This window comes from Leptonychotes weddellii, chromosome 6 (genome assembly GCF_054177405.1).
Source record: "Leptonychotes weddellii isolate Sample4059 chromosome 6, ASM5417740v2, whole genome shotgun sequence".
NCBI classification, from domain to species: Eukaryota; Metazoa; Chordata; class Mammalia; order Carnivora; family Phocidae; genus Leptonychotes; species Leptonychotes weddellii.
Window position 1 is genome coordinate 58,560,048 of NC_138374.1, and position 27,247 is coordinate 58,587,294.

General features: G+C 39.5%; 1 protein-coding gene across 1 annotated transcript in view; it reads left to right on the forward strand.

Annotated features, from left to right (window-relative positions):
* LOC102733751 (uncharacterized) overlaps positions 1–27,247 on the forward strand; it is a 105,421-nt gene that overhangs the window by 71,258 nt on the left and 6,916 nt on the right. Inside the window, exons 14-20 of the mRNA XM_081824216.1 lie at positions 3,230–3,427; positions 8,719–8,817; positions 16,537–16,635; positions 16,722–16,820; positions 17,340–17,435; positions 22,087–22,159; positions 22,321–22,383. Of these exons, the coding sequence (XP_081680342.1) occupies positions 3,230–3,427; positions 8,719–8,817; positions 16,537–16,635; positions 16,722–16,820; positions 17,340–17,435; positions 22,087–22,159; positions 22,321–22,383 (727 nt within the window). The remainder of the gene's footprint in view (positions 1–3,229; positions 3,428–8,718; positions 8,818–16,536; positions 16,636–16,721; positions 16,821–17,339; positions 17,436–22,086; positions 22,160–22,320; positions 22,384–27,247) is intronic.

Genomic DNA, 27,247 nt, shown 5'->3' on the forward strand with positions numbered 1-27,247 from the left:
AGCCACAAGCAAGAAAGAAAGTCAGACAATAGGGCATTCCCAGAAGCTCCACCCAGCCCTTTCTCCTTAAGTCTCATTGGCCACCTCTTCCTGCAAGGGAAGCTAGGAAGTGTAGTTTTTCAACCGGGCACAGTGCCAAGGCGCTTTTGTTAAGGAAGGAGGGAGAATGGATATAGGGTCAGCAAAGAACCTCCTGTACCCCAGGGAAGCTTTAGCATTTCTAAATCTGATAGTGGTGAAAAATGGGGGACAAAGGCTCAGTAAGGCCCGATTTGAGCCTGAGGCTATGACAACAGTGACTTCAGTGTGAACTCTTCCTCAATTCACATGCTTGGTTCTTAGGGTATGTGATGCTTTCTTGCCTTTTCTTCTCTTTCGTAGAATTGCCAACATATTTTCTTACTCATACGTGTCCTAGAAACATGATGTGATCTTGTAATGGGGGAGGAGGAAAGGTGCTGGAAAAGGAGATGGGCTTCTGTAATCCATTTTAGCCGGATCTAATTCCTGAGGCAGGACCCTGCACTAGAAGGAGGATAACCTGGGTACTTGTGGAAGGGATAGTGAGCCCTAACTTGTCATTTGTCAGATTTCTCTTTCATAAAATATGCGACATATCTATTGATATGGAACAGTAGATAGAGATGGTGAAATTTCTTAGAAAAAATATAAAGCATGATATAAATATATTACTTTGGGTCATTTAAAATTACATTTCCTTTTGTTTTCATCTTGAAATGCAAAAGTACACTTGGCAAGCATTTTGTCCTCTGCATCAAGGGGAGAAAAATATTTAAGATAATTCTGTAGTTGAATCTCTCACTATTTTCTTTCTCTTCTGATAAATGCATCTGTCCCCTTTAGTGTGACAGGTAAGAATCATTTGACTTTCCAGAAATTAGAAAGCACTTAAGAAATTTAGAAAATTTCTTAAGGTCTCAAGGTGAACTATTTGTTTATTATTTGAAACATGTTTTAAGTCTTTCTGTGATGAACTTCCCATTCTAAAATAATACCATCGATTGTTTTTCTCTTGCTTTATACTTTCCTTTGTAGCTCAGGTACAGAGCTCAGAATAAAGCCCTCACTTGTAATGAGTAACTTGTCTGAAGTCAGCATGCATTACAGAGATGCCAGAGCTTCTCTGGATTAGTGTTCTTTAGGACCTAGGATTTTTGGGTGGAATTAAAAGTAATCAAAAGGATTGTCACCTCTCAGAGGACACTGACCTGCCTTCAGGTTTTGAAAAGTGACTAATGTGAAGGTTATGTCCGTGCAAAAGCAAAAAGAAATAAGATGCATGGTAAGAAGCTAAACTCAGACTACCTTGCTGTCACCACTCTGTGTAGCCAGCGTTAGACATATTGACTAATCAGATGTCCTATTTTAGCACTGTTTTGTGAATTTTGGTCTTTTAGGCAGGGGTAGGGATGGGAGCGAAACAGACCTCCCCCTCCTGTCACTCGCTGTAGAGTTGGGCTCAGTCCAAAGCTCTACATTTGGCTCTGAAGGCAGTCTCTTTAGGGTGTGTCTGTGCAGAGGGACAAATGCTTCCCGGGTCAGCTGGGGTTTCCAGATGGCAATAGGTCAAAACTAAAAATAGGGATATAAAATCTTCTACCCTGCCCATCCCATTTGGCAGAGTGTGGTTTCAGAAGAGTCTGGAGGTGGCATTTCCACTTGCATGGGTTGATATCTAACAGCTTAAATCCTCTACAATTGATTATAGGAAGAGTGTCTGTCAAGTGAGAAACACTCCTCCTAGGACATGCTAGTGACTTAAAATATGAGGGTTGATTGCTGTAGGCTGACCTATCAGTGGTACAGCAGCCCCTACTGTCCTCCGTGTTGACTTTGACCCATCTGTATTGCTTGGAAAGATTGCGACTGGTAGTTGTCTAGGTTTGGATCATCTTCCCAAATATAAATCCATGAATTCTTTTTTTTTCTCTAAACCTCCTTTTCTATAAAAAAAAGATATTTTATATAGTCAGTTTCATGCCCAAGTCAAAATATAACCTTGTATTTCTCTTAAATGACTGTAAGGCAGGACAAGTTCCCCTCCCTAGCATAGGGGACCTCTCTTTCTTAGAGCAAAGGGCTTTGAGGGATCCTGAGGCACAGCTAAATAACAGTTTGCTGAAGAAATTTAGGTCGCCTCTACCTTGAGCGCCAAGGGTCAGCCAAGATGAGGATCCCAGAATGTTCAAAAAGTTCTAGTAAGTCTGACTCAAATTCTAAGGATTCACCAGTCACCGTGAGGCATTAGTAGAGATACAAAGACAAATATGACACAATACCTGCCCTCAACAAATTTGTATTTTAGCAGGAGGAAACAGGTGTGGAAAGGAAACAGCGCCACTAAGTATCTCCAAGACTTTGATTAGAGTCAGTTAGGTTGGGGTGGGTGTAAGAGGGGAAGGAGGGGATGAAACACTTCGTGAGAATATGACCTTTGAGCTGAAGCTTCAGCTGGAAGATGCTGGCCCCGAATACCTGGTGGGGAAAAACATTCTTGATAGAGTGGTGCAAAACAGAAACATGAGCTGTATCTTATTTGGGAAACCAGTTCAGCTGAAGCATAACCTAGAAACTAGGGTTTCATAAAAGAGACAATCAAAGGGGCCATGAGAAGAGGGTGCCTGGGTGGTGCAGTTGGTTAAGCATTCAACCCTTGATCTCAGCTCAGGTCTTGATCTCAGGGTTGTGAGTTCAAGCCCCACATTGGGAGCCTACTCAAAAAGAAATAATAATAAAACAACGGGGCTATGACAGTAGATTATAGCATCTTGACTACCATGAACATTACATTTTTCAACTTGTTCGAAACAAATAACCATTAAGGATGTTTTAAAGGCAGAATAATAGCTCTAAACATGCCCATATTGATTGTTGTTTCCTACTTGGGTTTCCTCTCATTACCAATTTAAATAAAGCAAGTAATGATTGATCACCTACCAACATAACTACTATATTCCTTTTGTAAAAACCAGTGGTACTCTGTTTCTCTTGCATTAAACCATCCACAGTATGTTTTCCTGATTTAGAAATGTGGAAGATGAGGGCAATACATTAATGGCACAGCTCGATTTATCAGTTTGCTTATGTGATTCTCAATTTTTAAACCGTCGAAGAAAATCACTAGAAAGGGAAGCATTCTATTTGAAAGTGCACTGCACACATTTTTATCTCCTTCCTGGGCATGTGACCAAGTGATTCGTGTTGACAGAATGGTTATACGCCACTGCACATCGCTGCCAAAAAGAACCAGATGGACATAGCGACAACTCTGCTGGAATATGGTGCTGATGCAAATGCGGTTACCCGGCAAGGAATTGCTTCTGTCCATCTTGCAGCTCAGGAAGGACACGTGGACATGGTGTCACTGCTCCTCGGCAGAAATGCTAACGTGAACCTGAGCAATAAGGTAACCTTGCTTTTTCTCTACAAAGCTTACAACAGAACCTTACCTCTCAGAAGGTCACTGAGAAACATGAAGAATCCAGGTCAAATCAAATTTGTAAAGCGTAATATTGCACAAAGATGTTTGCCAAAATGTTTGTTATAGCAAAAACTTTGAGAAAATATGTTTAAGCAGTAAGATAATGGTAAATCAGTAATTGTAAAGTCTTACAACTGAATAACATATAGCCCTAAAAATGCAGTCCACAAAGTTTTTTGAATAATATGAAATTTTGTTAGAATGTTAATTCAAAGAGCAACATTGTTACCATACCAGAACCTAGTAAGTAGTAAGTTGTAAATTGTCACCTGTTGATTTAGTCCACAAACATTTTGGGGCACTTCCTCCTTACCTGTCCCAGTTTTAAGTCAGAGATTACAGATACTGGAAATAGTGCTGCCTTCAGAGAGTTCATTAACAGAAATTTAGAGTAGGTATTTTATTCATAGGCTGGAAAGGTTGTTAGTCTTCGTATGTAAATTGGCAGTTTCAAGGAACTGATGAAGCCTCTGTTCCCCAAATTTTTCAAACTCCCCTGCCTTCATAGTTGACATCCCAACTCTTTGTGAAGAATTTTGTGAAGCAAAGCAAAAATCCAGCCCACAACTGGCCAGAGACATGTTAATGAAGTTACGACCTCTCATTGCATATACGGGGCTTGCTGAACTGTTTATTAATACCTAAGTCTGAGATCTGCTCAAAACACAGAACAGATGTTTCTAAGTCTTCCCTTCAGATAACACAAAAGCCGGCAAGAGTGCCCCCAAATTCTTGATAATCCAAACTCCCTGGCTTCTTCTCTCCCAGTGGTGATGGCACACCCATAGCTCAGATATTGGAGTAGAGTTTCAAGATAGCAAGAGTTTTATGATGACAAATAACAAGTAACTTAATTTTTTTTTTTCCAAAAATATGGCCTGTGTTTTGGAATCACAGGAGCTTTGAATCTCCTGGGTGTGAATCCTAAGCCTGATTTACTTGATGTGACCTCGCCGAGCTTCTATTTTGTCCTCTAGTAAATGAAGACAAAATATTTACCTCACAGAGATGTCATAAAGATTAACTGAAATAACATTCAGCACTTTCTACTTAAAGCAGAAAAAGAATAGTTATCTTAATTTTGGACTTCTCACAATTTGGGGAAAAGGTTATTCTGCACTAATCTGAGTTCCCAAGGTTGTAAATTAACACATTCTGTAGATGAAAAGACATACATGAGAAAACAGGGAAACCTTTTTTTCAGTTTTAGTATCTTGAAAATCCTTTATGATCATTGCAGAGCAAACACATTTTTTCATATTTTTCTGGTGTAAGAATTTGATTTTCTCATATCTTTCTTTCTAAACATTCCTTTTAGGAATGCATGTCTCTGATTTAATAGGAATCACAGAGCAATTTCAAATAGCCATTATCAGGGTTTTTTTTTTCTTTTTTTTTGAGCTTTTGAATTTTGAGGGTTCAAATACTAACATAGAGACCAGGCTTACAATAATCTGCTACAAAATTCAACTTGTCTTAATGAGGTAGAAGACCTGGTCTTCTCAAATTGAAGTACATTCTGGCATCCACTGAGTCTATTTTAAGAGCCCAGAATAGTATAGCTCACTAATTCTCTCGGAGACAATATAGGCCTTAACAATTGGTTAATAGGTAAATATTTTCAGTAGATTTGATACCAAAGTACAATGTGAATTTTTTTTTCTTTAAAATCCGGCATTCAAAATAAATAAATAAATAAAATACTCCAGTCAACTAGTTGCAGTGTATATCCAGCCTTGCATTCACCTTAAAATCATAGACAGTTTTAGACTAAAAATACTTCAGCATTTCTCAGTGTTTGCTTTGGTAGACTGGACATTAGCGAGGGAATTCTGAGGACCACGTGACATAGTTAACCAAGGCAACCTGGACGTCATCAGCCACCTTCCTGAAAAAACTTGACATCAGCAGAAATACTTCCAATGAAATTTTAAAAAGCAGATCAGCTGGCTTCCCATTAGCACTGTGTGCCTTAGGAATTTGCAAGAACTTCACGGCACCTAGAAATGATCTAATATGAAGGCATTTGTAAATCTTTGCTTCCTTTCTCAGTTGCCATGGTCTCTATAGAAAGTATTAAATAAACCTTGAGGTGAAAACAGAACATGAGTAGAACTTCATTATGCAATAAGGAGCTCAGAGAGTTAGTTCTCTGTCAATTTGCCCTAAACTGCCCGAGTTTTAAACACCTGCCCATCCCAACTCCCCACTTAACACCAGATTTTATGTCCTTGCTAAAAAAAAAAAATCAATATTAAAAGAGAGACATAGCTTTTATGAAAATTGATGTTGAACTAAACCCTTCATTGTTTTCACTTTGTTCTTTTCTTATTAGCCACCAGCAGTTCCTGGTCACTTTAAGGAAAAGAGGCCATAAAGCCCAGTTACTACTGAAGTGTTAGCATTTTATTCGATTCACTTTCAGTTTTGATGTTCCTACCTACCTTCCCACTTGGATTTTGCAGACCACAAGTAGCTCCATTCCTTTGTACTGCTAATGGAATATTAAACAGGGCTGTTGATATTCTGAGTTGGTGGTGTTCTCTTATTCCAAGTAAATGCCATTTTTAAAATGAGCAATGGTTGAAACCTTATAAAAGATTAACAGGTAACTTCTGAAGTCAAATGGGGCTGTTTTAACCATCATGCTATTTTTTTAAAGATTTTATTTATTTGACAGAGAAAGACACAGCAAGAGAGGGAACACAAGCAGGGAGAGTGTGAGAGGGAGAAGCAGGCTTCCTGCCGAGCAGGGAGCCCGATGCGGGGCTCGATCCCAGGACCCTGGGATCATGACCTGACCCGAAAGCAGACGCTTAACGACTGAGCCACTCAGGCGCACCCCCCACCTCGTCACGCTATTTTTTAAAAATCTTTTTAATGGAAATCATGAAGATAAATGAAAGTTTTTCTTTATTTACCCTATTTTACCTAAAGGTGATTGCTTTGTCTTCTGATTTGATAATTTAGTAGATGATTAAGTGCTAGATGCTAGACACTGGTTATGTAAAGATTAAAGATACATCTGCCTCAACAAGCTCACAACAAGCTTGAGGAAGACAGACAAGAAAACAGAATTTTAGTGCAGAATTATGATGCTCTTAGTAGAGGTGAGCACATAGAAGGTGTGCACATAAGTGTAACAATGAGCCCTTTGAGAGACAAGGAGGGAGGGAGAAGCCCAGGAGAGCTGGGAGTCACCCCATGCCACAGCTAGAGTGGGGAACCCATGGGGGCAGCGTGAACATAGACTTTGGAACGTGAGAGAGGAGGGCACGTGCCAGAAGACATTCCCCAAACTTTGCTGAGAACCATCCGTAAAGAATCTTCAGAAGTCTTGAAAAGTCTTTAACTTAAAATAGGTGACCATGTCACTTGTACGAAATATTATGGCTAAAAACATTTGTTTCCTCTCAAGTAGAACATGGACAGGGTGGAGGGACGGGAGAAATAGGGGCTGGAGATTGAAGAGCGCACTTGTGATGAGCACCAGCTGATGCATGCAAGTGTTGAATCACCATCTTGTACACCTACAACTAATAGAGCACTGTGTTAACTAACTGGAAGTAAAATAAAAACTTAATAAATCAGTAAGGTAGAAGAGAGGACATGATTCTCAGATGATGTCAGTTTGGGTGATGCCAGTTTTGGCCCCAGCCTATTTTTCTTGGATTTCAATTGAATGCATCTGCCCTCCTTTCCATATTTCCTCTTTTCTACAGTTTGAGTGGGCTTCCTCCCAAATCCTGTAAACATTATTAAGAAGTCAAGAGCAAATGACTCGTCCTGAATAAATAATGTTCGGCATCTCGAGGGCTCTGTGCCCTTGCTGCTCTGGCATCTGATTCACTCCTCTCCTCTGACAAAGAGGACGGCTGAGGTTCTCATCGCATGGATGCTAGAGGAAGACACAGAAGGCCTCTGGGACGCAGAGATTAACTTCTGTGCTCATTTTAGGGGAAAGAAAACAATCTGGAAGCACTAACGCCGAGTTACTTTCTCTTAAATATTATTCATGAGAAGACACTTTAACAGCTACAGAGGATTTTGAAAGCGGAGTACAGTCTCCGTGATATTTTTCTTGGCCATTGGAACAACTAGGTGGCCTGCGTGTTCTGTGGTAGACTCAGTTTCAAATATTCAGTCTCATTAAACAGATACCCCATCTAAATGACCTGGAAATTCTCATGATACAGCATTCATTTTGCATTTCCCAGGCCATCTTTCCTACCCAGAAGCAACATATAGAATATATTTATCAGCTTTGGGTATTCATATTTGTTGGAGAAAATATTGTCATCATATATTAATTTATCATCATATTTAATTTATAACTAATTTTTCTTTTAATAATTTCTGCTAATGCCAATGCCAATGGTAATGTGTTGAAATTCCTGCATAATTTTGCAAAAGAAAAGTCTCTAGGGGGGTTTGGTAGGTATTTATTTACTTATTTTTTGAGTATAGTTGACATACCATCTTACATTGGGTTCAGGTGTACAACTTGGTGATTTGACAAGTTTATCCATTATGCTGTGTTCACAAGCGTAGCTGCCGTCTCTGTCCTGTCACATCACTGTGACAGTATCTTCGACTCTATTCCCGTGACTTATTCACTCCATAACTGGAAGCCTGGACCACCCCCTCCCCTTCACCCATGTTGCCGGTCCCTCCATCCGCCTTTCTTCCGGCAACCATCAGTTGGTTTTCTGTATTTACAGGCCTGATTCTGCTTTGTGTTTGTTTCTTCATTTAATTTTTTTTCTTTGCGGAAGTATTTTAAGGCAAATCCCAGACATTATATCATTTTATATCATTTTTTTAAAAAGACTCTAGTTTTAAAAAATGAACACTGAAGTATGTAGTAGGAAAATGATATAATGTCTGGGGTTTGCCTTAAAATGCTTCCACAAAGAAAAGAATGAGCAGGAAGTAGGGCTGGATGAAGCAGATGTAGGAAAACCTTGGTGATTGCTCAGTCTGTGCTGAGGACACAAGGTCCAGGCCACCCCCTCCACTTCTGAGGGTGTTTGAAATTTTTCATGAAGCCTGCAGGTAGCAATGTTGCTGCGGTGCTAATATGGAAACTTATCCTGCAGATTTTTTTAACATACCAATTCTAGGCTTCCTGTCCTAGAGTTCATAAACTGTGGCTGGAACATGCCTGTGTGCTGCACTCCCTTCTCTAAGATGACTGTACTTTGACTCTTTCTCAGAGTGGCCTGACCCCGCTCCACTTGGCTGCTCAAGAAGACAGAGTGAATGTGGCCGAAGTCCTCGTAAACCAAGGGGCAAACGTGGATGCCCAGACAAAGGTATACAAAAAGAATGTGCCGGTATAAAGTGTCATTTAGTGACTCCTATATGGAAACAATAACAATTTGTTGGGGGGGTGGTGAGGACAAATTTTCCATCCTATCTCTTACACATAGTATTTCAAACATATATCTGTGCAAGGGACACCAAAGTCTCTGGTGACAGTGGCCCAGATGCTTTTATCTTCAGTGGCCTAGGCACTTTATCCTGGCTGCCTGTAGATGCCCACCCGTGGTAGCGCTATTGATCCTTGTTACAACAGATCTATCCTTCAACGGCAGAGTGTAAAATCTTGCTCCTTTCTTAGCTGTTGTGATTGACTTAATGCATACAGAAAAATTTATCAGTGATTTGTGACCTTTAACTTTGTTCAGACGTAGTCTATAAAAAAGGATAAAGTAAGTTTTACTCAATTATTATTCACTTGCTACATTCCTTATGGCATGTGTGGTTGCTAGCATTTCTCTCTCTCTCTCAGACAAATAGCACTCTTCAAAAAGAAAAAAAAATGCTACTTAATATCCTATAATGCCACAATTTCAAACTCAGATAAGAAAGATGGATGTTTTGTGTCTTCATCAGAGATAGGACTTCGTATTAATCTCATTTCTCTGAGCATTTTCTTTCAGCACTTTTTTTGTTACCTCTTCATAGCAAACTTGCTTTATCTACTCTAAAATAGAACTCTCGTTTCTTTCTATGTGTCATATTTTTGACACAAAAGTGAATGCTTATTAAATATTGTGACTACAAACATCTTGGGTATCCTATAGATCGGTTCTGAGGTGTAGTGATCCTGAAGATATTAACAAATATAGAAGTATCACTAGGAGTTCGCCAAGTAAGAAGGTATTCACACATCAGAAGCAGACTGGATTTGCTGGCTAAGCACAGAGGGGACAGCCCGAGTAGACCGCACGCACCCTTTGGACACTGTTCGGCTCTCTAACTACAGCTGCACCACCCACACTGTGTTCTAGTAAAAAGAAGCTGCCTGAAAGAGCTCTGACCAGGCAAGATCCTGTCTGTGTTTTAAACTCTGTGTTAAAATAGTAAAACAAGCACCATAGTCCCTGGCCAGGACAGCCCTAGGTGGGACTGGGGGTAGGTAATTCCCTTTCTGGAATTTCTGTGTCCTTGCAGTCTCCATAGCCGGCTTGCTCAGCGATCCCTTCCTCTATGCCCCCTCCCACTCTAAAAAAATCTCGTTGTCCTTAGCCTTGAATGCTTCCCTAGCTAGCTGAGTGTTTAGCAGTAAAGACACTGGTAGCAGCCGAGTGATTTCTTGTTACTTTCCATTCTGAAAATAAAAGCATCTTTAATTCTGAAAAAAGAATCAGACTGGGGGCACCTGGGAGGCTCAGTTGGACTCCTGATTTGGGCGCAGGTCATGATCTCAGGGTCATTGGATCGAGCCCCACATCAGGCTCCACGCCAGAGCCTGCTTAAGATTCTCTCTCTCCCTCTCTCTCTCTCTCTAAAAAAAAAAAAAAAAGAATCAGACTGAATTTAGCTTATTATTCCTTATTTTATTAACGGTAAATATATCCATCTTGTGTTGTTTCATTTACACACAAAAACACAGACTTACACACTTTTTTTGGTTACCTCTCCCTTGACAGATTAAAAATTCTAGGAGTCCCACACAGGGTTAAGTTTCTCAGTACGTTTTTGCCTCTGCACATCCGAGGCGTACCCTGTCATTCAGTCCGGAAGTGAGATACCGATCCTCCAGGGCATATTGGGAGGCAGGACGCGGTGCTATGTGCCTTCTTGCACACGGGGCCCCTGGCTTAAGAGTCTAGGGCCTCTACCAGGGTCTCCTCCTAACTCCACCCACCCACCTCAGGTCATGGTCAGTAACCATTTTTGCCCTTGGGGTAATATTTATGAAGCATGTTCCCTTTCCTGCCCTTTACAAGTGATGCCCTTCAGAAAACACCTCTCTGTCTCTTACAAATTCTTTTCTCTTCCTTTCTCATCTCAGCAAAGATCATAGCACCCGAAAAACTGAGGCTATGATTGTCCCCTTGCTGAGAAGAGCAGAATGGCAAGAGATGGGTTGTTGGGACTTGCTTTCTAATCTTGTGAATAAAGGAATTTATTATATTCTGTGAGCTTCCAAATTCTTACTAGTGAGATGACATCCCTGCGCAGCCTACAGGTGTTGAGTATGGTACCATCCAATTCATTGGCTTAAATTTAAGCATAGTAATCATGAAAACATCGAGAGCTCTTTTCTGTTGTGGGGAAAAGACTGGAAAATCCTGGTAACAGCTTTCATAGCCTTCCCACTGGCTTGCTGAGCTTCTATACCTCCAACTCTGTATTTGTGGTTCACTGAATCAGATCAGACTAAATTGTCCTGCTGGCCACAGGGTTTAATATTCAGTGTGGTTCAACTGAAAAAAAGCCACTCCTTTTGCTTTTTAAAAGGATAATCTCCTGAAGCATTTTATTTAGGCCACCCAAAATACACTGATTCTCAGCGGTACTGATTAGCAAATTAATAGTTAAATTATATTTCTTTAAATGTGTGTAAAATAATGAAAAAATTTATTTGATACTCATTTCACATTCATTTTTAGAGCTCCTACTAGATGCTAAATTCTTAACAGGTTGATATGTTCCTTGCCCTCAATAGTATTTATAGTCTAGAAAGGAAGATATGTGACAATAAAAATAATACAATAATATAATAATAGCAAAGTGTATTACCCATCTTCTCTGTGTCATGTATTAAGTGCTTTACCTTTATTAATTAGTTAAATCCTTACAACTACCCTAGAAGGCGGGTGAGATTGGTATCCCTATTTTACAGATGAGGAAACTGAAGCACAGAAAGTAGTTACTTGTATAAGGTCACACAGCGAATTAGTACAAAGCCTGACTTTAACCCCACATATAAATAAACAATTTTAGAAATATTGTCATTAACTGAATTATTTTACCAAGGGGGGGAGTGTAGAAGGGAGCTATAACTGGTTCAGTATCACAGAAACAAGAGAAAAAAATTGGGGGCATATCCCAAGGTGCTGCCAGAAAATTAAGATTTCAGAGGGCCTTAATATGCCAGGCTGAGCAAGTTCAGTTCAGCTTTTTATCCTGTTTGCACTGGGAAGCCTTGGAAGGCTTTAAACAGAAGAGTGGGGGCGGCTGGGTGGCTCAGTCGTTAAGTGTCTGCCTTGGGCTCAGGTTATGATCCCAGGGTCCTGGGATCGAGCCCCGCATTGGGCTCCCTGCTCAGCAGGAAGCCTGCTTCTCCCTTTCCCACTCCCCCTGCTTGTGTTCCCTCTCTCTCTGTGTCTCTCTCTGTCAAATAAATAAATAAAATCTTAAAAAAAAAAAACAAAAAAAAACCCAGAAGAGTAATAAGATCAGACATCCAGTTTAGAAAGATCCCAGGAGACCATGCAGAGACTGAGTTGGTCAAAGGAGTTTGGAACAGGGGCCGTTGAAGGCTACTGCCAAGGTCCAGATGGAGAATAAAGAAGGCCTCCACTTAGGGGCAGATGGGAAATTGATGAGCAAGAGAGAAATCGGAGAAATACTTAAAGAAGTATGAGTAATAAGACGTGAGGAAAAGTGAGAAATTGAGGATGAATCTAAGGATGTGAGCCCTGTGCCTAGGTGATCACAAGTACCATTCAAGGAGATTAGAAATAAAGGAGAGGAAGCTAGCTGGGGAAAGAAGACCAAGAATTCTGTATTGGGTATGTTGTATATTAGATGATTTAGGGGCTGTCTAGGTGGAAAAATCCAGTAAATGACTTAAAGTTTTGGCTCCAGGGTGTAGGATAGGAGGTCTGGACTAAAGATCCCAATTTGGAAGTTGTCAGAATAGATGTATTAATTGAAGTTGGGAATGCAGGTGTGATCATTGAGAAACAGCATGGAGGAAATCAAAGCCCAACCCACTGGGATCAATGATATTTTATAGTGGATGAAGGAGGTAGAAGCAGGCCTAACGAAGGGTAGGAAGGTGATCAGGAAAGAATATGACATGGACGCCAAGTCATGAATGACTGTCCAGGAGGGTGTATCAGGCGAGAGAAGCACTAAAGCACATCACTGGGTTGGCACGTGAGTGATTAGAAAGCAGGTCCCCTGGAACATGGGAGGAAGGGGGTGGGGAGGGAAGAGTGAGTGAAGATGCCTTCTTTCAAGAAGCTTAGCTTTGGAAGCATCTAGACCTAGAAAAAGAGACAAATATTTAGAAGAGGTGTTTTTGTTTCTAGGATTAGAAATATGTAAATGTATTTGTTGGCTGAGAGGAAGGTGCCCGGAGAAAGAGAAGAGGCTAAATTATAAGATGCATCAGAAGTGGGATAAGCTACACTAGGGATAGAGATGGCAATTTACTTATTTTTCTCCTATCATTTTGAAAATATTCATTTGCTTTGCCCCTTCTATAATACCTGAGATATTTTGCTTGTTTTTCTCCTGCAGTTTATTCCCACATTGATTTTGGAGGTAAATAATAAAGCAAAAAACTATGGGGGAAATGTTCAACGTTTTTTTTTCTTTTAGTGTGTTGAGACTTTTGACTATACTACCTTCAAGAAATTAAATACTGAGAGTTTATTTTCAGAGAGTTTATTTTCTAAAGGAAAAATTCCTGTTTGTACTTTTTCAATTTCAATTAGTTATACTGAACTAAAATTTTGAAAAAGCTGTTTGTGAGACTACCTTACAGTCTTCCATGGATCTTTACCTGCCATATTATCAAGTACTATTTCATATAACGTGTGACAATAGAAAGATGTTCCTTAAAACAATAGCATCAACACATAAAAATTGAAAACAAAATTTTTACCTGAAATAAATAAAATCAGGGAGTAGTCGTAGCTGTGAAAAAGGAAAGCCAAGGATGGACTCCTAGAGGACCACAGATTTTAGGAGGTTGGGCATAAGTGTGGATTTCCTACTCCCTCTCTCTCAAACCATTTGTGTGGGGATGCACCTGACTACGACCCAATAAGATATGGTCTTGTGGTACCATAGATCAGAAACACCAGCCTGATTACTCCATCTGCACCTTTTAGCTCTTCCTACACAATTACAGCCTTTCAGTATTGCCTAAAGGAGAAGACAACTCCTGCTCGTAAGGATGGGCTAAGTAGGCAACAGTGGAAAAAGAGGCAGAGACTGCTCAGTTAGCTGAACTGTGATTATTTCCTAGCCATTCCAGAAAGAATAGTTGGTCTTTCCAAAATCGATTGCTGCTAATTGGAAAGAATTTCTCAAATCACATCTCTCTGAGCATATTTGTGCAAGGTGCCATTTAATGTGGGAATTTTCTGGCCCTCAATGAATGGAAGAGCCCCAATTTGGTTTCTCTAAATGCCAACTAAATCTTCTTGGGCACACACATGTATTTTTTAATAAAATACTTTAATGCTTGTGGAACAGCAAGAAGACCAGTGTCCTCGAGTACAACAAACAAGGAAGACATTAGTAGGAATGAGCTCAGACATTTAATGAATAGGGTGTATAGAGAAGGGACCAGATCAGACGGGTCCAGTAGCCCATTATAATGACTTAGGGTTTTACTAGGAATTAGATGGAAAGCTATGAGGATGAGTAGAAACTGAACATTAAGATTCTTAACATGATTCAATTTCTTTAGTATACTTAGCACAACAGCCTTTAGAAATTGTTGCATCATTGCTTAGGCATACTGACTAAAAACCTAAAAAGTTTCTTTTTTGAATTTTTATTTTTTTAAAGATTTTATTTATTTATTTGACAGAGAAAGAGAGATAACATAAGCAGGGCGAACAGCAGAGGGAGAAGCAGACTTCCCGCTGAGCAAGGAGCCCAATGTGGGGCTCGATCCCAGGACCCCGAGATCATGACCTGAGCCGAAGGCAGACGCTTAACCCACTGAGCCACCCAGGCACCCCTAAAAACCTGAAAAGTTTCTTAATATTTAGATTTTAAAAATATTATCTGTATGTTTTTAGCTTGGGATTAATCCTCTACCACGGAAGTTGGGAATAATGTTACTTCAGTTAAGCTAATTGTACTGAGAACCGATTGGAGAAAACCTTTTGCATGCCTCCCCCACTGAGCGGCATTGTGATTCCTGATGCAATAGTCTGAGTTCCTCAGTATCGAGAAAGAAGCCTGCAAAGTTAGGCAAGTTAGTTCTGGTTACCAGGATAGGATCTCCTTCATCATGCGTGGAGCAGCTTCAGGGGCTGAAAATCAGACTCACGTACATGGTTATGGCAAGCTTTAGCAGTGGGAGTCTGGGCAGCACTGACTGTTCGGTTTGTGGAGCGGAATCTGACCAGAGTAAAACTCTTTAGGGCAGCACATCCTGGTGAGATGTCTTCACCTTCCACAATCAGCTGTGGTCTGGGCATGCCCTTTTCAAATTCAGATATACCCATTTGCTAGCACGTCTTAGTCAGTTTGGGCTGCTGTGACAAGAATACCGTAGAGGGGACAAACTGTCATTTCTCAGAGTTCTGAAGATTGGGAAGTCCTAGATTAAAATGCCAGCACATCCCTTGTCTGGTTTGCAGGTGGCTATCTCGTGCCTTCTTGTTGTAGCTTCACGTGGCAGAGAGCAGAGAGAAGAGGCAAGCTGTCTCCTATCTCTTCTGATAAGGGCACTAATCCCATTCATGAGGGTTCCACCTAATTACCTATGACCCAGTTACCTCCCAAAGACCCCATCTCCAAATACCATCACACTGGGGATTGGGGTTTCAGCATGGGAATTTGAGGGGATACAAACATTCTGTCTATAGCATAGAGTCCCCATAAAGATACAATAGTGCCTACCATATGAGGTACAGACCCTTGAAAACATGGATGCCCCACCTCTCCCCCCACGCACACTGAGAAGTGTTTTTAAAAACTCAGTCCTCTCCCTTTTGTCAATCTGGTGCTGCTAGTGTCCTCATAAACAGAAATTAATTGCCGATGCTGAAATTGCATGGTGGTGTCTGTTACAATGTGGCCATCTCGAAAAGTATCTGGAATATCCTTATTTTAAAAAATAATTATACACACATACATAATTTTATACATGTAAGATATATATTTTTAATAGATACAACTTATAATTCCCCAGGGGTCAGTGGATATTAATTTGGGAAGCAACTTAACTGCTTTGTCTGAATCAGTTGTTTTCAAATTATGGGACCCTAGCTGGTAAGCAGGAGACTTTAACTCCAGCATGTATACCTGGATCAAGTTCACACTTCTCAGACCTCCTGAACTCCCACCAGCCTCTTCTGCGTTCTGATAATCGTCTGTTACCTGGCATTATCATTTAGCCACTTCATGGTTTTTTTCTGCCTCCATTTTATGCTTTTCGAGAGTAGAGTGATCAATAAATCCTAGTCTGCATCTGTCCACAGAACATTCTTCCTGTCCCTCGACAACAAGCCACTAAATCGCTCTGTCCAGGCTGTTGACTGGGCCGTATTTCCTTCCCATCTTGAAAAGTTGGTGTGAGAATAAAATGAGCTGATGCAAGAGAGAGCGCTTTGGGAAGTTCAGTAACTACTTACATGTGACATGGTATTATTTTTATATCTCACACTAGCTCTCAGAAATATCAAGGGCATCATATATTTATGTAGGGGAAAAAACTATGCCAGCTCAAAAAGACAGGTTAAATAATACTTTTGCTTCTATTTAGGGTAGCTGTTACTGAAAGTATACTTATGAGGTTTCTTTTCTGAAAAATGTAATTACAGATGGGATACACACCTTTACATGTGGGCTGCCACTATGGAAACATCAAGATTGTTAATTTCCTGCTCCAGCATTCTGCAAAAGTTAATGCCAAAACAAAGGTAAAGACTTTTCTTCTTTGTATCCACCATCAAAGTCACTGATTTTGTGTCCGGGGAAGTAAGAGTCTTCCACCTTCCTTCCGCAGAATGGGTATACGCCGTTACATCAAGCAGCTCAACAGGGACACACACATATAATAAATGTCTTGCTCCAGAACAATGCTTCCCCCAATGAACTCACTGTGGTAAGAGTGAAGGGAAGGGAAGAGGGAGGCTAAGGGAAGAGGGAGGAGATGGACCTGGATGCTGGGATCTTCTTACATTTTTCATCATGCACCAGTGTCACTGTTTTACTAAATGGAACATTCAGTAGAATTCAGGCCAAAGGACAGTAGCTATATTGTGAGCCGTCCAGAGAGATGTGATTGGTGCTTCACCCTTAAAAACTACAAACCCATTGCCACCTAGTAGGAAATACATATACAGAAAGAAAAACATGTTTGTCCCCTTGATAACTTAGAATGTTAAGAAGCCTTTTGGATTCCATGTGTAGCAGCCAAGTCTCTGCTGTGTGAGTGGGAACAGGTTAGGTGGGTTTTGTGCAAGGCACGTCTCTAATGAAATAGTGTTTTGTGTATGACAGTGGGTGGGACCAACGAGACACCCACCTGCTGTTTAGTATGGGCGAAACACGTGGAAACACACAGACACCGAGACGCAGGGAATGACTTCTTAATTCCTTGTCCTCGTTTCCCTCTTGCCAGAATGGGAACACCGCCCTAGCCATTGCCCGGAGGCTTGGCTACATCTCAGTGGTCGACACCCTGAAGGTAGTGACTGAGGAAACCCTGACCACAACTGTAAGTAGCAGACGCTGGACCTCGCCGCCCTGAGAGCCAGCTCTCACGCCGTCGATTTTCTGGGGCTTTTGGGAGATGAACCTACTTCCCCCCATTCACAGACTAAGCACCACGCCTCCAAATGCTGTCGCCTCATTGCTGACAGCCGGCATGGCAGCTCTCGGTTCGGACATTGAGACACTAAACACTTAAAGTACCTTTTTATTTTTTTTTTATTTTTTTATTTTTTTAAAGATTTTATTTATTTATTTGACAGAGAGAGAGAGACAGCGAGAGAGGGAACACAAGCAGGGGGAGCGGGAGAGGGAGAAGCAGGCTTCCTGCCGAGCAGGGAGCCCGATGTGGGACTCGATCCCAGGACCCTGGGACCATGACCTGAGCTGAAGGCAGACGTTTAACGACTGAGCCACCCAGACGCCCTTAAAGTACCTTTTTAAAAGTTGCATTAGTAGCTATAGAGTGTTTTGTCCCATGGAAAGCTAAACGTACGCATGTTTGTTTTGATATAAAAACATTTTTAATGAAATGAAGGCAGAAATATTTTAACATCCACCTTTGGCTATGTGAGGAAGTTGAAGATAAGATGGTTCTTTAAAATGTTATGACTCATAAATAATGGATACACTGTTGTCATTATTGTAAATGCATTTTTTTACAGTGTCAAAATAAAACATGAGAGAGAGGATCAGAACTGATTTTTGTCACCACTCTCACTGCTCTTCCATTCAGCTATTAGAGTTTTCACAGGAAAACCAATAGATGTTTTGTTAAAATTACAAATAAATCTTTACCAGGAGGCCTTATTGCGTCAGATACATTTTTACAAGCTGCAGCCTCTAGGATAAGTCGTTTCTTATTAGCACCATCTGGAGCCTCTGAACTGCGTGAGGATTTGGTAACTGTGGAAGCAAGAGCAGATCTTGCACCATATCAGAGGCTAGTTGGAGTTATTCCTGACTCTGTGACTCAACACACATGCCTGAGACTGGCTCCGTACAATGTAAACTTAGGACTCTGGGACATTGGGTATTATCAGCTCTGCCTCCTTTTCTCATCCACCACCTTCCGATGTGAAGGGAGGCATAATCAGCATCTGCAAACAGTTTGTACACACAGTGCTTCATATAAAAAAAAAATGGGTTGAAGGACTCTGTAGTAACCTACTGGTTGAATTATTTAGCGGTGTAAAGGCTTTAAAAGCTAAAAAAAATAAGCTTGCTGATTGCAAAGGAGAAATTATGCAGTTTGCTGAAAAGAAAGCAGTAGCTTTAATGGGCTAGGGCAATGGTTATGAACCAGGGTGTGTTCGTAACTTCGAGGTATAATTTGTATAGAGATAAATTACTACTATATTGCTTTTATATATACCTCTTGAGTATTTCATGATTTAAAAATCCGTTATTAAATTCTTGAGAAAAGAGTTTAAACAAATAATGTTTATTAACTTTAATCTTAGAGATACTCCCTTTGCTTTCTCTAGAGTGGGGAAAAAAGAGGAAGAAGGACAAGGTATTAAACAATGGTCAAGTGTCACAATACTATAAAAGATTTGAAATCACTGCAGTAAATATATAAAACTTCTTTTTCATTGTTAGAGAGTTGAAACCTATATAATCGTTCAAAATATAATTCTTGCTTATTGAATGTAAATGATGTTCTCACCCATTGGGAAAGTTCAGAATGTTTCTTGAATATCAAAGATGCTTGAGGAGCACACCTGGCTGGCTCAGTCGGTAGAGTGTGTGACTCTTGACCTCAGGGTTATGGGGTCAAACCCCATGTGGGAGGTAGAGATTCTTAAAAATAAAATCTTAAAAAAAAAAAAAAAAAGCTGGAGGAGAAAATAAAGTTAAAGACAGAGGAAGTAAAGTTATAGTCCGAGAGGGGCTTCAAGGCTCTGGTTCCAAGTGAAAGAACAAATATGGGAGTCAGGCCATATCACTCGGTGTCATCCACTGAGTTGTCTGGTAATTTCTGCAAGAGAGAGAAGATAGGACTCATGCTTACAGGAAAGATTCAGTTTGCCTAATGAAGTAAATGAGGCTTCCACCAAATGAAGTGCTCACATAGATTGGAAAAGAGTCCACTGAAGTCACTAAGTCTTAGTCCAGCATTGCGGTATTTGAGACTTTATTTCAAGCTGAGACACCACCTTGTCAGCTGTGCTTTTAGCGGTTACATGTAACCTGGCATAGATGAGAACTGGCAGATTTCAGGGTGGAGTCTGTGATCCTGAGCTCACTAACCACAGTGCAGCCTGCACGGCCCCTTGCTCGGGCCCCAATAGCCATTGACTCCATAAGCGGACATCCAGTTTTTCAAAAACCTTAAAAAGATCCATCTTCCCTCTCAGTACAATGTAGGACATGGCAATTCTGAGAAAGATGGTTGAGTTAGTGACATTACAATCATGGCAGAGTAGGAAACTGAGGACCTAGAAGCTGACATTCAAAAGATGAATTAAGCATTTAAATTGCATTGTTTAAAATATTCAGTTCCCTCATTAGCAAAGAACAGAGGACATCTATCTCTCAGATAACTGGTTTCTAATACTGTTCTGTAATAAAGGGAATCAGGGCTCCTTCAAGAAATAGCTAAATCTAGATCTGGGGAAGGAAATATGCAAGATGAACCTGGAACATCTTGTAGTGCCAAAAAGTAAGGAAGTGTCTCCCCACCTCAAGTAAGTAAATCAACATGGATACACACAGTTATGGGGCTGCGTCAGAAGGACACAGGAGTCAACTGAAAGAGTTCCCAGTGGCCAAAGCTGGAACAATTTAAAATAGATGATAGATAGATAGATAGATAGATAGATAGATAGATAGATAGATAGATAGTGAGTGAGTGCAAAGTATAAAATAAATTTCCATGAGTCCATACTGATACAGATAAATGACTGAATACATGGGGAAGAAGAGGCAAATCAGGCAAAAAGAATTCCAAACAATTTATGAAAATACTTCACCCTCAAGGAGGTATAGAATGTAATTCCCCCTGCTTAAGGGTGGGCTGAGTATAGTGACTTCCCTGCAAAGGAAACAGTATGGAAAGGGACATGGGGGAAATAGAATAACTTTACAGCAGAAAAACCTGACAAACACTGCCTCAGCCAGGCAACCAAGGTCAACATCAGCACTGGTAAATCCTGTTGATGGTATGGACCCTTGATACTATGTGATGAAAATAGCAATTTACCTCTGTGGTCTTCCTCCCCAAAACATGTAACCCAGTCTAAACATGAGAAAAACATGAAACAAATCCAAACTGAGGAACAGTCTACAAAATTCCTGACCAGTTCACTTCTAAACTGTGAAGGGCGGGCGCCTGGGTGGCTCAGTCGGTTAAGCGTCTGCCTTTGACTCAGGTCATGATCCCAGGGTCCTGGGATCGAGTCCCATGTCGGGCTCCCTGCTCAGCTGGGGGGTCTGCTTCTCTGCCCCTTCCCAGGCTTGTGTGCGTTCTCTCTCTCTCTCCCTTTCTGGCTCAAGTAAATAAATGGAATCTATAAAGACAGACAGACAGACAGACAGACATACATACATACATAAAATAAAATAAAATAAAATAAAATAAAATAAAATAAAATAAAATTTAAAAACTGAAGGTCGTTAGAAGCAAGGCAAGTCTGAGAAACTGTCACATTCATAGGAGCCAATGGGGGCATGACAGGTGAAGATAAGGTGGTATCTTGGATGGGAACCTAGAACAGAAAAGGGACATTTGGTAAAAATTAAGGAACTCTGAATAAAATATAGACTTTAATTAATAGTAATATGTGAGTGCTGCTTCATTAATTATGACAAATGTACCATAGTTTTAACTACTGAGCTTTTTTTTTCTCAGTTGCCTTATTTAAGTACGTATCTTCCCTTGTACCATTAGCCTTTCATATGCTCAGAATAAGAAGAGGACTTGTTTCAAGTCTAAAACATTAAGTCATTAATATTTTTAACAAGTTGTCAGTGTCCTTTGGATGGATACAAGCTATATAGGTAAAAAGTCATCAAAGAGCAAGTAAAAAATTCACTAAGGCCTTTGCTCTGTAATATATAGTTCTTTAAAATTGCATGGAGGTGAAAATGATCTTTCAAATGCATAACCTCTAAAATATTTTCTGCATGGCATAGTTGAAAAAATTGTATAATTTATGCAATCTCAATATTTTATATTTATTCTAGGAATTAAAAGGTACATAAAGAAGGGGAAGACAAAATTAATGGCTGACTTGGCACAAGCAATAAAGACACAATGCTTGCTGTTCATTTGGCTTATCTTCAGCCAAGACTTTTAGTGGAATGAGGTGGCAGGTTCCTCGGACCATGAAAAAGTATAACAATGGACTAGGAGAGACGATACCTCTCTTCTCTTTTCCTTTGAAAAGCCTCATTAGGGAGCTAAATCTTTTAAGCCAGTTTGCTTTACCACTAGAATTCTTTCACCTTATCTTTCTTCTTAGCAGTATATATGGTGAAGACCTTAATGCTAAGGGAAAATTTTGATGTCATTTTTATGTGAGAGCTTCATGATATTCAGCACATCAGTCCCATAATAAATCAACTGATTAATTTAGAAAGAAATGAATAGTCTCATTAAAATGTTCAGTCTGCTTACACTAAAGTGACTGCTTTTTTGTTGTTGTTGTTACTAGACTGTCATAGAGAAGCACAAAATGAATGTTCCAGAAACGATGAATGAAGTTCTTGATATGTCTGACGATGAAGGTATGAAAACCACCTTTGTGTTCATAATTAAGAGTGACTGTGTATCTGTTTCCTGAAGAATGTTTATTGCAAAAATGTTTTTAGAAGTGTTAATGTGTTTTGTTGTCATAAAGAGGGTATGCATTTTCCACACACTTACACTCTTCACTTAAATCATGCAGTTCGTAAAGCCAACGCCCCTGAAATGCTCAGTGATGGTGAATATATCTCAGATGTTGAAGAAGGTATTTGTAACCTTTTACTGTAATGGAACTTAACTACCAGCTTTATCTTCCATTTCTTATCTTCGAAATGTAACACTTCCTTGAGTTACTAACTCTTCACCTAACTTCCGATTATTAATTTATGTACCATTTAAAAGATGTATATATGGTATTAGTGGTTTCTTTAAAGCCCCTCTCCTTGAATCCATTTTCCAGCTTGGAACTTCAAGTACATTAGTATCACTAATGACGTGGATTGCTTTCTATTTGTTTCTATTAAGCAGAAAATTGATTTTTATTGTTTACATTTGGAAATACAGAAGAGGAAATCTGATTAATGTTTACAGCTAAAATATTTTTTAAAATAAGTAAGAGAAGGTACCTTATAGGTAAGGAGCTAAATGCTCATTGTAAGGTTTACTCTAAGCTTAGTAGTAAAAGCAGCTTTTGAACTTGAACCAATAATGAAAACTCAACCTGAACAAAATTGCTTTCAGAATATAAATTTTCGGGCGCCTGGGTGGCTCAGTTGGTTGGGGGACTGCCTTTGGCTCAGGTCATGATCCTGGAGTCCTGGGATCGAGTCCCGTATCGGGCTTCCAGCTCAGCGGGGAGTCTGCTTCTCCCTCTCCCGCTCCCCCCTCTTGTGCTCTCTCTCATTCTCTCTCTCAAATGAATGAATAAAATCTTTAAAAAAAAAAAGAAAAGAATATAAATTTTCAATATTGATTTCATGAAAGAGATCAAAATATAAATTCTTGTAGCTGTACTTCATTTGCTTAAAAGAAACTACTTTTCTGCCTTATTTAAAAAAATCAATATTTTCCCAGCTCATGATGTATAGATATACTAATGAATGATATTTTAAAAGTTGCATTGGAAAATTAGCATTTTTACAGTGAATAAATATTGTAAAGATGGCAAATTTTGGAGTTTTGCTGGAGTAATGAAATACGTACTTATAGTAGAATTTCTAGTATATTTATGTTTTTTTCTTACACCACCTGACTCTCCCAAATGACATCTATATTGTGCCACCTCTCATGTATTTTTCTCACAGATCAGACTCAATGTTGTTAGTCTTTCTCTGTGCTTAGGTAATTTTCCCTATTTTAATTATTGGTTTCTCCTTTGAGTTGCACAAATTTAAATGAACATCTAAAATAGTGGGAAGCCTACATAATCCAAAGTGAGTGCCTTTAACTTTTTTGGCATCCAGTGAGTGCCTGCTGGAAGTGCGATCTGGCCAGGAGAATGCATACCTAGAACAGCTAATGCCTTGGTGGTCACTTAGGAACCTGGACAGAGCTGTCTCATTGTTCGTAAATGTTGTTTTGATAAATGTTAAAGGTTTTTACTCATTTTTCTTTCCTTTTGTCTAAATCATCAACTATATATTTACTTGTTTTATCCCCAATTGGATGTTTGTATCATCTTTAGGCCTTTAAGAATAATATGCCTTGCTGTCATATTATATTTGAAGGCCTTCTTATGTAAAGTTTGCTGAGTAATTTCTTATGTGCAGAAGACAGAAGGAAAATGTTCTCACATAGATGTGTACGCACACAAAACATGTCAAAAGTATATTTTCAAATGCAATTTCGTGAAATATGACAATCACAGACCTAAAAATTTGCTAGTTTTGGACAGAATATCCAAAATAGTTGCAGTGGTAAGAGGCCAAGTTTGAATGGAGTATATAACAGCTTTATATACATGAATAGGCAAATAATTTCCCAAAAAAGGAGAAATTTTGAATTGTTTCATTTGAAGATAATTCATCTAGCCATTTAACTAGAAATGACAGCGATTCCTTATGGATTTATCTCAGCTTGGGAGTTTGAAATTAATAAACAAATTTTAATTCTCATTTTATTCATCTTTCTTTAAACTTTTTGGCACTTGCCTTATGGGTGTGCCCACAGGCTATGAGAATCAAGTGTCTATTGGTTTCATAATGTTGTAGAATTTAATGTCGGGAGGAGTTCCTTAAAGGTCACTTCAGCCATCTATGCTAGAATCACTTCTATAAAATCCTCTCTGAGGAAGTCTTTTGCCCAGATGCCTTAATGACAGAAATTCCCTAATTCCCAGCTTGCTTATTCCACTGTAAACAACTCTGACTTTAAAACTTCTTCATTTCACTAAGTGTCCTTCTCATTGATTCAGGCTCTGATATATTTGGCACTATTTAACACAAAACTGCCTCCTCTGTGTGACAGTCCTTCCTTCTATTTCTCGTTAGTCTGTTTTTCTCCAGGTGTATTATCCCCCTCCCTCACCACTGTGGCTCTCTCACTCTTGTCTCCTATGAACATTGCAGGGTGTCCATTTCTACCTCAGATGGAGGTGACCAGAACTGAACACAGTATTCCAGGTGTAGTCTGATCAAAGCAGAGGCATGCAGGGCCATTGCTTTGTCCATGGACGATATTACACATCTATTATTGAAGATTAAGATGGTTTTGAGGTTATAATAGCCACTTAATTTGACTCCTATTAATACCACTGTCAGCTAATGTTCCTAAACTGCTTACATGAGCGCCAGGAAGCCACGTCTGCCCTGTCACGAATTTACATCGTTCTGTGCTGCATAAACTAGCATTTCTGTATTACTCCAAATCCCCCCCCCCATTTTAATTCTAAAGGGACCCCTACAGTTTTAATGATAGCTTTTACTTCTGACTCATTTGCCTTAGAGTCTTGCCAGCACTTTGCTACTTTAGTTGGATTCGGAGCTGCTTGTTTTGGTAAGCACTTACAGACTGGGGCGAATGTTTATTTCCATGTAACCACAGGGATATTGTGAGTATCTGTCTCTAAAGAACCAGTAAGAGATCATCACACTGGTATCCTAGGGTACTGAGGAGATCAGCAGCTTTTAAAAGCAAATAAAAATGAAAAGTGATATATGCTGCCAGGTTTTCTCAAGAAAGAAAAAGAAGAATGAGTTTGAAATATGGAAAAATATAATTTTAATTCCATATTATAAAAATTGAGTAAATATTAAGGGAATGGTGCTGAGAGTAATCTTTCTTGTCCTTTTCCTTTTTCTTCTTTGCTTTCTCCTTCTCTTTCTCCTCTTTTTTCTGTCCACTATGAGAAGTTAGTATAGGTAAAAAATGTTTGCATTAATTTCACACACTAAAAAATCAAGAAAACAAATCTAGACAATGTTATGAATTAATGACCTAGGGGAACAATGGAGCCAGGTTACAGAGTAGAACGAAGGCTGAAGTATCAGCAAAGTAGAGCAATAGAAGGAAAGGTGATAAAGCAGCCTTATCTAAGCCACATATTACCTAGGTAGGGGGTAAGCAGAGCTCCGAGAGGACCAGTGTCTTAATGCCCCACTTGTCTTCTTTCCCAGAAAATATGTCGCATACATGTAAAATTAATATACGTACAAAATTAATGTTGGTTCTAGTGCCAGTTACATCCTTAGGTTTTGCAATTCAGTTTGCAATTTAAAAGAAAGAAAAGAAAAGATGAAGACGGGAGGGAAGAAAGAGAAGCAGAGAAAGAAGAGAGAGAGGAAGGAAGAAAAGAAAGAAGAAAATTGAGATTAAGGTTCAATCTGTCTTCTATTTTGAGTCCCCCTCCCAAGAGATTTTAGAGTTGGCTTTGGTTCAATGCTGACTTTAAATTATAAATTCCTATCAAGTATATTTTGTAAAATTTTAAATAATGTATAAAATGTTGTCTTAGCTTGCAGAATTCTAGGTTGGGTTATAGTGACAGATTTAAAGAATGAGAAATGGAATTAAGCCATGGGAAGTAAAAACCAGAGGCAACTCTGTGCAATATGACTCTACTGAACAGGTTTGGGAGACAACTGGGTAAAACTGGGAAGAATTACTTAATTCTCAGCTACTTACAATTTTGATAGGGCTGCAAAATCTCACTCAGGATCAAATGCAAACAATGAATATTAAAAGGAAAAAAAAAGTAAGAGGCTAAGTACACATGTGGTAGAAATAATTATCAGATAGGTAGAGGTTTGAGACATAAGAAAGCAATAAAATTTCATCAGATGTTAGAATGACGTGAGGCATGAGGAGAGTCGTACTCAGTCACCTTCGTGCCAAATTCAGTGCCCAGTGAACTGACTCGGCATCATGTAGCCCATGCTGTCCACTACACTGATGCGGTAGCAAAGCCCACATAAATGTTGAGTAGCTTGCCCAACCAGGTTAGCGGCAGAGCTGAACAGGAAGACAGATCAGACAGTCTGGGTCTAGATCTTCTCTTTCATTGCTACTCTAACATGATCTGTTTTCTTATCTACAGAACCTAAGAATATATTGTTTTTTAAGCTTTAAAAAAGGGAAAGCTTGGAAAAGGAACAGATCATGGTCTTGGAAATTATCACAAGATAATAATTACCTTTCAATGACCTTGATAAGACTACGGTAGAAATAGTATACTTTCTTCTGGCCATCTTGGTAAAAGAAATATGCAGACCAAGATGCAAATTCCAGGAAAATAAATATAAACATAATTTAGAATAGATCTTAAGAACTCAAAGCAAGTAAACGTATCTGAGCCTTCTCAATTTGAAGAGAATAAGTAGAATTTGAATGGCACAATCTAAAACTCAAAAAAGTAGGAGAAATTACTTTGGGAGACATGAAAACGGATATCAAGAAAATTATCAGAAAGATGTTCTTTTTTTTTTTTTTTTTTGATTTTTTTTTTTATTCTTATGTTAATCCCCATACATTACATCATTAGTTCTAGATGAAGTGTTCCATGATTCATTGTTCGTGCACAACACCCAGTGCTCCATGCAGAACGTGCCCTCCTCAATACCCACCACCAGGCCAACCCATCCTCCCACCCCCCTCCCCTCTAGAACCCTCAGTTTGTTTTTCAGAGTCCATCT